At 40.9% G+C, this 12,878-nt stretch overlaps 1 protein-coding gene across 1 annotated transcript in view; it reads right to left on the reverse strand.

The window, feature by feature from the left end:
- Positions 1-12,878, reverse strand: part of syngap1a (synaptic Ras GTPase activating protein 1a) — a gene marked incomplete at both ends in the record, with an annotated part of 37,783 nt that overhangs the window by 10,185 nt on the left and 14,720 nt on the right. Inside the window, 11 exons of the mRNA XM_083899788.1 lie at positions 1,220-1,798; positions 2,329-2,533; positions 4,030-4,220; positions 5,278-5,479; positions 8,762-8,998; positions 9,274-9,418; positions 9,896-10,040; positions 10,155-10,490; positions 10,577-10,837; positions 10,944-11,042; positions 11,225-11,378. Coding sequence (XP_083755914.1) covers positions 1,220-1,798; positions 2,329-2,533; positions 4,030-4,220; positions 5,278-5,479; positions 8,762-8,998; positions 9,274-9,418; positions 9,896-10,040; positions 10,155-10,490; positions 10,577-10,837; positions 10,944-11,042; positions 11,225-11,378 — 2,554 coding nt within the window. The remainder of the gene's footprint in view (positions 1-1,219; positions 1,799-2,328; positions 2,534-4,029; positions 4,221-5,277; positions 5,480-8,761; positions 8,999-9,273; positions 9,419-9,895; positions 10,041-10,154; positions 10,491-10,576; positions 10,838-10,943; positions 11,043-11,224; positions 11,379-12,878) is intronic.

Consider the following 12,878-nt stretch of genomic DNA (forward strand, 5'->3'; position numbering starts at 1 on the left):
GCAGACTAAGGGAAAACTGTGAAAAAGGAAACACAAGCTGGGTGTAATGATGCAAGAGCTGATCTGAGAGCAGCAATAGATGCAGACATTTCCGTTTGCTCAATCAATGTTAAAATCTCGCTAATAATAAATGAGAAGGTGATTACTTCTCTTGGGCAGTTTTTGTTTTAAAAAGTTGTCAATGTCAGAAATTATGTTGTAGTTCCGAATTGTGGCTGCACAATTAGGGGGAAAACAACAATCGGATTGCAAAAAAGTACAATGACAGTGACAGTATGAGAAGCCTATACAGACCTTCAAAAAGAAGCATTGTTTTCATGGCATTATTTATGGGAAGTTTTTGGATAAACAAAACTAGCATGAAGATCTATCTATTGCCGCTTTTCCACTACATGGTCCCAACACATTTTTATTTTTTTGCTCCTCTATTAGCGATAGTACCTGGTAACTGGTACTTTGTTTTAGTACCTTGTCCTGCGAGGTTCCAAGCAAGCTGAGCCAATACTATGCGTGATATGGTCAGAATACTGGCCACTGATTGGTCAATTTGGCATTGTTCACACAAGAATGAAAGTGAACAAGTACTGAACTAATCTTTTTAATCAACTGATTCTAATGATTCAGTGCACGGAAATCAACTGCTTTCACTTGTGTGTGTCGCCTGTTAAGCGAAGTCACGGCAGTTTCATGCAGCCTGTCCAGTGATGACTCCGCCCACTTTGAGGAGGTACTACAGTAATGTACAACGAACTGAACCATGTAAACCATAAACGAATCACAGTTCAAGCAGTCTTTGCAATACGGGCTTTTTTGCACATGTTGATGTTGTAATGATGGTACATCTTCAACATATTGTGAAGCCCTATTCAATTCAATCTTATTTGATAACATCTGATTCATAACATACATTATCTCAAGGCACTTTACACGGTGCACTGCAAAAAACAGTGAAGAGAAAAAAAACCTCCCTTTTAACAGGAAGAAATCTCTGTGTACAAACGTCTGCCTCAACCGGTTGGGGTAGGAGAGAGGAAAGAAAGGATGTTAGTGAAGGAGAGGTGGATGAAAGGAAGAATGGAAAGGAGAGATAGAGACCAGAAGTATTTCACAAATCCTTAACATTAATCACAATTATCATGATCACTCTCGTCCTTAGTGAGAATATAAGGCTGATGAAAAAGTTTTTGTGTGCATGAGCGGATGAGTAAACGCTTCCTACCTGCACCTGCAGTGACAGCTGGTGCCAGGCGTAGTCGTTGCTCTGATTCTGCCGGGTGAAATCGTCGCTGTAGCTGTGTGAGTGGACAATGCTGGGCTGCACCAGACTGTTCTGTGACCGCAGGGCGGACAAGTCCTCACTGCGGGAGAAAGCGCTGTTGCCAAAGGCGGGCGAATAATCATGGTGGCCATTCTCAGGCTCCGGGGCGAGGAGGAGAGGAGGAGGGGGAGCCTGAGACTGAGCTGGGGAGTTCTGGGCAGCCAGATGGAATAGCGGGTTCTGGAAAGACAGAGGGAAATGCATGGCCGCTGCTGCCTGCTGTTGCTGTTGGGAGATGGATTCTGTAGGCCCCCCGATGTGGCCCATCTGGCTCAGCCTCAAACCTGAGCCCGCTGGGCCCGTCGGCATATGTCCTCCCATACGATGAGGACCGCCGAGGTTCCCGAAGCTGTGGCCGAGGCCGGCGATGGAGGCTTGAGAGGAGGTGAGCATGTCGCCCACTGAGTTCAGATTGGATATGCTGTTCATACGCGAGTCCTGAAGATCCATCATAGAGACGCTTTTGTTCACACTGTGGACCTGAGACGCACAAGGAACACGGAAGTTAATGTTTTTATGACCTTTTCATGACCTCTTATCTCCTCAATTTAATTGAATTTCCCTTGTTGCCTCTTAATGTCTGTTTACATCTTAGAGCTATAAACTAGGGCTGTGCAATAAGTCAATAAAAAGCGTTTAATACATCAATATAATGTTAAAGCACTATGAAAACACACATAATTGCGAGTTATGTTTTGCCTCAGATTTTATGAAATAATTCTTCAACTTTCACTCATCATGGTAATTATTGACTGATTTGAACCTTTTCTTTTATTGTGATAATGTTTTTAGCGTTAGCGCCCACATAACTCATATTTGTGTCGTTGCGTTCAGCACACGATGCTGAGAAGCTCCACACAAAGATGCTTTTAAGGAGAACACCCACTGTACTGGGTCCAACTGGGCCACGTGGAATGTAATATATGGACAGAATAATTACACATTTGCCTCTTTAGGTCTCACTTTCATAACTTTGTCACAAGAGTGTCACAAGTCAAGACTGACCCTACCTTTGGATCAGGTTCAGTAATGTCCGAGCTGCTTGTGCAGTACGCCGGACTGGATCGAGCTAGTGGCGGACGGGTCACATAGAAAACTTCCCTTGACGAGCGGAGGTCTCGTTCTGCGTGGCGCCTCATGTTCAGATTCGATGAGAGGGATTCTACCGCTGATACTCCAGTCGTAGGTGACGGCAGGCGAGAGATGTCTATTGAACTGCAGGAACACAACAACAGAAAGAACCATGATGTGGTGGCAAATACACATCATTGGTATTGGTATTTGAGAAGTGAACTTTTGCAATCATTTGTAAATGTCACGATGGTTAGATGGTAGAAAAAAACCCCACAGTTTTCTGTATCACAATATGGTAAACATTTTCAAATGGGTTCCAACTCCCAGGTTGTGAACCACTGTCTTAACTGATAAATAACATATGATTATAGAAAACTAGAGAAAGAACACAATACTCTAATCCAGAAAAATCAAATAATTCCTCTCTTTATTATACCGCTTGCACTGACAAACAAATGCTAGCAAATGCATGACCTCTAAACATTAAAAATAGTTTAATGACCATATGCACCTGTCATAAGATTTACTGGTGTGCAAAAACAACATGTTTTATTATATAATGATTGTTCAACCATGTGCGGAACACCAGCAAAGAGAACGCGTCTCCATCCCCCCAAGGATAGAGCTACGAGGAAAGGCACACATGCTGTTTGAGTTGTCAAAAACATGTTTACGCCTGCAGATTTTTGTGCGTCCACAAACTGCTTGGTAGGAGGGACTCAAAATAGTAAACACAAAATAGCTTGGGCGAGCCCTCCGATTTTACCTTCGTTCTTATTCTTCCTCGACGAGTTCACGTATAAGCAGTTAGGCTGTAATGAGAAGAACCGTCTCTTGACAGCAGCAGAGTGCTGGTGTGAATTAAAACACAATAAAACAAAGTGGTTTAGGTGAGAGAGTGAACAGAGGGCGTTTGCAGTTATGGATTGATTCATTATCGGCTCTTTGATATACAGCAGTTTTTCTGTTTGGAGCTATTGAATCTCACTTATTGTGCATGATTGCTTCTTTTTTATTTTAGGTCTCACTGTTTAATTAAACCCTTATGAAACTGTTATTCCTACATGAATGTGCAAGAGATGCACAGTGGAAATCATGGTTATTCACACTATCCTGAAAAAGTCACATTTTACTATCAGCATGAAAGCATTTTGGTGTCCAGGGGAGCAGTTAAAGGTCCAGGGTGGAACATTTAGGAGGGTTAATTAGCAGAAATTGAATATACTTCCCATAAGTATGTTTGTATAAGTACATAATCGCTTTAAAATAATACTTTGTTTGATTTTTGGAGCCTTTGAATAAGCCTTTTTATGTTCTTTAGTCTACCAACTTGCACCACCCTTTTTCTACAGCAGCCAAAAGAGACAAAGTGTGTGTTTCATGTTTTAAAGCTGAGGCTTCCAATGCAAAAGAAGAAAAAAACTGCTCTGCCCACATGAACACAGGGAATAAACCAACAAAGAAGAAGAAGGAAATGACTAATGAGTGTTAGGAGAGAGTTTTGGAATGTGAAGGCCACCGTAGTTCCCTGACATGATGAGGAAACATAGGAGTCGCTATTTATGCCACACTGGACCTTTAACCATAATCTGAAGACAACAAACGAGTGTACAACAGAAGAAACTGTGAGCAGTTACCTGTTTAAGTCTCGCATCATAAGGCTTTGGAAGTCAGAGGACATGAGACGATTGAAAGATGGTCGTGAGAAGAGTCGGTCCTTCGGTCGCTCTGGCTGGTGATTTGTGGGCATGTGAAGCTGCGGATTCCTCAGGGCGACACTGATGTCATTCAGCAACCGTGGTAAAGGTCCCAGTTTGAGAATAGCATCCTAAAACACAGAGGCATTTTTTTCAACCCAAACCCGACTATTTCTATTTAAATGGGATTATTTAAAGAGATTAAAGCTCTAACTAATGATGAAATTAGCATTTAACATCTTTGCTTTAGTGGTGAGGAAACATGCAACTGTGCCAAGTTCAGGTGCAAACATACAGTTACATAACCTGCCATTTTTTCATTAACCGCTACTTGCCTTAGCAATCAAACATCACCAATCTACATTAGATCCTTTTATTTTTCATTAAATGCCATAAGTTTCAGTTGTCAATCATGGGCCAGTTCTATAGAAAAACCACTTAGTTCACCACTTCCCCAATGTGCTTCAGTAGAAATGCATTTTAATGTGAAGGAAGAGCTGAATTCATGGTTTCTTGAATAACTTATAATTAATTTGATTGAGTACATTTTCCCACTTCTGTGATCAGGGAGTGCATGGATGATTTAATGCGATCATTCAGATATGCACTTATTTTAAGCTTTTTAAGGGGGGGAAGAAAGAATGGCGTCTGATCAGTGAGCACAGACACGCAGTAGTCAGAGTAGATCGGTGCATTAAAAAAAAAAAAAAAAAATCAATATTCAATGTATTTTGCAGAATCATATTGTATTCTCACAGCCTGGAGGCAGGTGTTCGAGTACCGACCCATGTCCCAGCAGTCGGAAACCTCAGCTACATGACTCACTTCACCACTCTTAAAATTCAAAAGTCATTCAGCAACACGAGAGAGAAAAAAAAAAAGCAATGAAAAGCATATCATATTACACATTTGGTCATTTATGAGGCAATTTAGGGCTGACTCCAAAAGTATTTATAACTTTCATTATATTTCATTAAATTAACAGTGCACACGCTGAGGTTCAATATTCAGCACAACTAATTTAACCTCTTTTTTTTCTCCAGAGTTTCAATAATACTCAGTATCTTTTGGATGGAAAAGCTGCAGAAGCCTCATTTTCCTCTCATTTTTCCACTTCAAAGTGTGAGAGAAATCATAATAAATGTTTAATTTAAATGTGCTGGAGATTTATCACGTTGTTCCACCTACCTTGCTGAGCTGGCCCATAACTTCCCACAGTAAGCTGTGGAGCATGGACAACTCTCTGCCGAGGTCGATGTAGCCCTCAAACCCTCCCGCATTTCCTCCCGTGTCCATGTTGGAAATCTCATAAAGAAACTGCTGCATGGAACCCCACTCCATCTCTAGGAATTCATTCATGAAATACATGTATTCCTCCTTGGGTCCGAATCTGTGTGATAGGAAAGAGTGAAAAGAGTAAATAAATGGGTAAAATATCTAATAAGTTAAAGCTGCTGCTCCTCAGTGAAACAGTTAAGTTGAAATGTGTCGAATAGCTACTGATCTAGAGTCAGTGAAATTGGTCTCAAATCTGAGAAAAACTCCCCCTTTAATTCCCATATAAGTTATTGTTTCCATGTGAACAACAACAAATCAGTGCAGATTAATAATCAGTCCACTTCACTTTGTTACTGAATATCTTTCAACACATACATGTGGTATGTAAAAATATTTGAAAGGTTTAAGGTTTCACAACAAAGTGTTCACTCTCAAAGTGCGTAATTATCATGAGACATAAATAACAATTTACACTTTTAAATTCAGTACAAATACTAAAAATGTTAGCCCTATAGGCTATGCTGATTGGCTGACACTGGATACTTAGAAATACATAAAATGTCACAACGTCAACACGAAGATGCCTTCAACGGGCAGAGAATATCACTTGAACGTTGAATCATGCCATGCATATCCTCAAAATAATGAAGTGCAATATTTGAGGTCTTTCGAAGGCCTTTGCACACCACAGAAGAATAAAGGGCACGAAACTGTGAATAATTTGCAGGTGAATTTCACATCGAGTGTGATGCAAAAAAAAAAAAGACAGACTCATCATAGTGTTGTCAACCTGGTGCTGATTTTACGAACATGGTGACACCAAAACAACACATAATTTAAACAGCTTTGATTTGTTTTATTCAGTATTTAGTCAAATATGTTGTACATATTGTATAGCAATGTAGTACCGCCACAGCCCACTTGGGAGTTAGAAAGTATCTCCAAACACAAACGGGAACAAAAAGTTTGCAAAAAAACTTAGGGCCTGATTTACTAAGATTCCAAATAGAGAATGATAAATTGCGTGCGCGAGCATTAAGTCTGCACATGCTACTGGATTACGTTTTGCGGGTGAACTACTAACATTGCGACCGCAGTTGACTACAGGCTCAGAAGTGGTTAAGACCGTCCTATTTAAAGGTGAAGTAAGTAGTTTATAGTGCCATCTAGATGAGAGGCTGAAATTTACAACAAAGAACTGCTCCTCTGCTCACCCCTCCCTTCCCTGAGCACCGTAGCAGACGAAGCGGAGAGAGTGGAGGCGGGACTTCCGCTACAAGTAAAGAGACGCCTGATTTGTTCTCTCGCGTTTGTCCTTACAGGCTCCGGTAGAAACATGGCGTCGTGGCAATGCAGTAGCGGCCTGCGACCATGTTATTTTACATGACTTTTTGAAACACTACGAAAATGAAATCAAGAATATTATCCTGCGACTAGACAATGCAGGAGCACATAATATGAATACAAAAGTGGATTTTGGGTCATATAAACCCATAAATACTACACAGTGTCCCTTTAAATGAGGATTTTGCGCTATTCAAGGGTTGTCAACAAGGACATTTGAAAGCCACTGAACAGAGTAGTACAGTACAGCTGACGTTCTGCGATGAGCAGGTAACTGGGATCGAGGGATATGACATCCTTGTTCCCCGGGTCCATAGGACCTTTTTATATTATTATTATTTCAATCCTGCGTCGGTATTTTGGACAGCTCCATCATTACCTGATGTATCAAACAAAGAAAACTATGGACTAATATCCTGAAAACAAATTTTCCTGAAAACTAATTTCCTGATTTACAAAAAGTATTTTTGTTTATGGATTTCTCAGAGGATATGTGTGTAACCGCAGCCATGTGCGCGCACCGATGTGCCAGTTAAGACCTGCCTTTCAAACGTGCTAAAAATAGACGCTAAAATAAGCACCGCAATCAGTTTCAGGTTTGACAAATCACTTTGCGCGTGCTAAAATAACATATTTATATTTTCTCCTCCCATCACAAGCAAAATTGCGTGTAAACGCCCCACATTGCATATGCATTGAGGCAAGAGATCAGAATATGCATTGCTGTTAGTAGATCAGCATTAACGCAAATCTGCGTGTGCAAATCCGTTTTTGCACGTGCAAAGCTTTAGTAAATCAGGCCCTCAGTTGCAACTAGCAGGCAGCTAGCAGGCAGCTAGCTTATTCTAGAACCTGTAAAACACATCATATTATCATGTATGTTTACTGTAACAACAGCAACAGTAAGACATTACTGCTATTCACGTTCACTGTTGTTTTTGACTTTACACGTTAAGGGAAAAAGAGGCCATTGCTCCAAAGCTAACCGCTAGGCTAACAGCAGACAGCAGCTTTACCATGTGCAGAAATTTAGATTAAAAATTAATATTAGCATATGAAGAGCGTGAGTAATGCCTCTGTGTAATGTGAAAGCAATATTATGAAAGATGTTGCTCATGATGAAACTGTGCTAATTAACCAACTTGCTGTTCCTCTCGCTGCGTCTTTATGGCTCCATGGCTCTCATTCACACTCACCGACTCGTTTCCAGAAAAAAAGTGAAAAAAACAGGAACTAAAATAAACTACTGAGAGAATGTTACATTAACAATTTGTTGAATGTAGTGTTTTTAGAGCTTTGTCAGTCAAATCTTTGTATCAAGAGTTGGTGAATCTGTGCAACTTGAGGGTGAATTTCTGATGAACATATTGTCACATTGCCAATTAGCTGACCTGTTTGAGGAGAGTCTTTGATGTCAGATTCAAATGGCCTCTGCAGGGTCTGCAGCTGTTCACTCACTCCTGGCACACGGAAATGAAAGCCCTGACAGAAGCTTGTTAGTGGACTCAGGCTGCAACTAACAACTATTTCCTTATTGTCGGTTAATTAGAAAAACATTCACTTGCCTGCCTGCTTAGTCTGTAAATGGAAGATAATAGTGGAAAATATTGGCCGTTGCAAAGTGATGTCAAATTGCTTGAAAGACTCCAGAGGCCATAGATATGTAAATTAAAACAACACAAACCAGAGGAAATCAATATTTACGGCCACAAAAAGCATATCTGATTATCTCATTTCCTGAAATGTGGAGTCTATTATTTACAATTAAACATTTGACGTCTTTTTCTGGTTCATATTTAGGTCATTAATATTCAGAAAATGGCAAATAAAGGGTTCAGAATGAAGGTGAGCAGCTGAAAAGGCTCTGAGATTATTGTGGGTGAGTAATGACTTCCAGCCGCACAGTCAAAACTGCAAGCTTCTGTGACACACACACACACACACACACACACAAGCATCAATGTCTCCCCGTTCTAAAAATAAACCGAATCAGAAATATTGTTGTATATCTTGCTGCTGGTGTAGAGGACGAGCAATGACAGAGACTCACTTGCTGAAGCTGGCCAGGTTCTGCATCACCTTGGCTATGAGTGTGAGTGTGCGGGACGTGCGTTCAGCGGGATACTCCTGCATCAGGTTGAACAGGGAGGGGGACATGATGGCCGGGCACATGAAGCGGAGGAACAGGGAGGAGCTGATGAGGCTGTCGGCCAGATCCTCTCTTCCGCGCTCAGCACATCTGGCTCTCCATGAGGCGAAAACTTCCTTCAGCTCCCGGGGAAATATGCTGAGATGAGATACATAACTTTATTAAGCACTGTCACGGAGAAGCAGGAGGTACATTTATGTATATGGAAAACGACTGTACCCTGCCGAGGAGGAAGAACATACTCATAAAACACTTTTTACTGATGAGTTTACTGATTATATTACTGGGGAAAAAAACCCCACTATGTTTAGTTAGTTTAGTTTGCAAATAGAAAGACTCTTAAACAGAAAAAAACTAAATACAAATGTCAAATTTCAGGATTGAAAGGGATTTGTTTCATGGTGAAAACTGACCAGAGTGAGTTGATGATTTTGCAGAGTAACAGCTCGCAGCACATGCGAAGGTTGGCTTGGTGGTCGGCGAGGACTGAAGGCGGGATGCGCATTGGGTCGACCTCACAGTTCTCCTCAGACTCGTACAAGGCTCGAATGAAGTCACCTGGAAGTTTTAAATCAGACTCTTGTTATGTTTCCAAAAATGCATTCAGCTGGGTCTGAGCAAAATTGCTCAATAGCTGTATCTCTTATTTAAAAACAATTAATATGCATAGCAAATGCATACATGGAACACTTCTGTATCAGTCTGTATCGACCGGCTTTAAAAGCATAGCTCCACATTTAGGATGCATTCCTATATGTATTCAAATGCATTGAGGCATTCAATAAGTTGCAAAAGTGTGTTAAGAATAGTTTACAATCAGAACATCTGCAAATTTGACCTATAATCAGAATAATACCAATTAACATCTTCTAATTGTTGTCATTTAATTTTATATATGAGTTTATCCTCAAACAAAAAGAGAAATAAGATGTGATTAAGCACAGTTTTAGTGTTTTAGTTTCAAAATTTCAACACACTTTAAAGTATTTGATTTAATCAGCAGGAGCTATGAAACACAGTGTGGCGTAGTTTCACCTATCGCATCCTTGAGGTATCTGTGACCGATCAGTTTGAGATACTCCTCCACGGCCTTAGTCGCGAGCGTGTTCTCCCGGAAGATCAAGTGCTCACGATCCATGAAACGATCCACTTCGCACATCGCCATGTCAGATAGGAACTCCTGAGAACAGATTACGTTTGCAATTCACCAAAATAAAGAAACGTTGTCTCCAAAGGTATCGGTATACGCATAAAGAAACTTAAACGGCAGTTTGCGTGCACTTAAATTGTTTACCTTTGTCTTCCCTGTGCTTTGAAGGATGTGCACCAAAGCAAACGCCACCTCCTCTTTGCTTTTCACACTCAACAGCGGCTCCAGAACAGCACACAGTGTTCGGTAGTTGTTGGTTATGTACTCGGCAAACTCCTTGTACAGCTCCATTGGCAGGATGTTCATTGTCTGGTAGCGAGACTTAATACGCAGCGAGGCATTGATGACTTTGGCACTTCCAACACCACCACCTTTGGCCAAGACACTGGACTGTATCACTGGGTACCACTGCTCCACAAACTGCCGACCCGTGATGCTGGAGATGGGTATGCTGACCAGGCCTATGTATGTGCTTTTTTCCTAGATTACAAAACAAAACAGCATACTTTCATTAGTTTACTTCTGTTTCCTTTGATCCTTCAGTTTCAGTCTTCACCTGTCTTCACCTTGCGTCTCTTTTTGTCCGTTTCCTTGTAGAGGTGCAAGCGAAGGCTACGAATGGTTGGTAAATTGTTAAATTCAAAATGCTCGCCCCAGAAGACGGTGTCGGTCCGGGGTTTGCTGGTGGTGCGTGCATACAACATGTCATCCAGACACAGCTCACAATAGTAGCGTTTCTTAGCTGGGAGGTCTCGAGCTTCAATGATCCACAACTTGAGTACATTGTCCACCCTTCTGCTGTTGTCCTGGAAATGAAATGAGGAGTTCTATTACTGGATTATAACAGTCCTTATCCACATCTGTCCTTCATGTTACACCTTATAGTACAAGAGAGGGTCAACGGGCGGGGACAGAAACATCTATTGTATCTACCTTGTTGGGTTTAACAGCTCGTTGAAGATTCTCAATCCACTTGTCTCTTTCTGAAGCTGAGCGGCAGGCAAAACATTTTGTCCCTGAATTGGTCGTCACCTTCAGTCAAAACAGACTTGCAGTAAATGTGTATTTACAGTGAAATGATGCCTTGATGCCATATCGGTCAATAACAATTGCTTTCATTTTCATTAATTCTCGAATGATTTTACAAATCCTGAAATCCTGAAATCCTGAAAAGAAAAGCACAATTTCCCACCTTTAAAAACAACTTCACATACCTCAAAGCAGTACTCTTGTCCTAAAATACTAGAGTGGACAGGTTTGATTATGGCATCTTCATCCAAAACCAGGTCCAAAGCTTCCGCAGCACTGCTGGGCGAGAGTAGGGATTCGTGGGAGTGGGATTCTTTGAAGCTTTGCATCAAGCGAGTCCTTGTGAGAGAAGAAGAGATTTATTTACAATTCAAAGTCAGATTTGTTTTTACTGCTTCTTTATATAATCCAAAATAAGTCACTGCAGCCCATTCTCTTGAGTCCCTTCTGCAATGTCAGTATGGTTCCTGAGACCAGATCCTTTTATGATGAGTTTATGGGAACGTAAAGACGACCAGATTTTGTAGAATTGATATAGCCTGCAACTATGTAGATTGGGTTAGACTGCGGCAGTTACAGTCTGCGGGGAAACTGTGGCGCAGAGGAACCGACCTGATCTTTGGGTAACCTTTAGTGCAGGCCAGCTCTATCAAGGCATAGAAAAGTGTTGGTGGAAGTGGAAGCATCAATGTGAGTCAAGACAGTCTCTCAGGCGAAGTGAGGTCACTAAGCCAAATGAAAAAAAAAAATGTAACAAGAAAACATTTATTTTCTCCTGAGGCAGACTAAATTAAATCCACCATTGAACTTTGGTGTGTGTGTGTGTGTGTGTGTCATCATCTTATTCAGTGAGGGGGTGCCTGCCCTTTTGGGTTTAGGTGCAGCATTTTAGGTTGAGGTACAGCAAATAGAAACTCATGTACAGAAACATATGCAGAAAGTACAGATCTTTAGCAGATCCACTTGATTTAAAGAGATACGTTTTATGAGCTTCAGTGAGATGAAAATGCCATGTTTGGCAACCCATTTGTGCCTCAGGACCCCCCCCCCCACCCCATTATCCCAAAGTTAAGTCACTGGAAATGATGCTGCCAATACATTTTTGTTTATGTTGTTTATTTAACCAGATTACCAGACTCATTGAGATCAAGACCTCTTTCACGAGGGGTAAATACAAACGGGGAAGATAACAGTGCCAGAACAAACATTGAAATACGAAAGTGCAAGTAAATCGCCAAATAATGTGCAGGGGTTATAACAATTTAAGTACACAGGCACTGTTCCATGGATTCCCGTTGTTGATCTTTTAAGATAGAGCGGAAAGCTCCCAATGAAATAAATGCTGATCATTTTAGTTCAGTTCGGAGGGTATTACAAGCAGAGGGGGCAGAGAAACTGAAATCCCCCCCCCCCCCCATTTTAGTCTGAACACGGGGAGCAGACAGGTACAAAATGTCATTGGAACGTGAGGCATAATGGTTTTTTGTTCTCTGAAGAAAAGTGCATTAATAAGCAGGAACCAAGCCAAGAAGAGCCTTATAAACCAGAGTCATCCAGTGTGTGTGTGTGTGTGTGTGTGTGTGTGTGTGTGTGTGTGTGTGTGTGTGTGTGTGTGTAGCATCTTTCAACATTCAAGTTGTAGCATACAGTTAGTGTTTTATACCACAGTTAGTGTTTTATATGTCAGTGTAGCTGCATAGCTTACATTAAAAACATTTAAACTGGTATAAAAACTAATAGGTCTTGTTCCAAAGCCAAATAATTCAATTACAGTATGCTCAATAACCATAATTAATATTTTTTCAATTGACATGAAGATAAAGATAAACTTTTAATAGG

Source organism: Microchirus variegatus (assembly GCF_963457635.1).
Source record: "Microchirus variegatus genome assembly, chromosome: 13".
NCBI lineage: Eukaryota > Metazoa > Chordata > Actinopteri > Pleuronectiformes > Soleidae > Microchirus > Microchirus variegatus.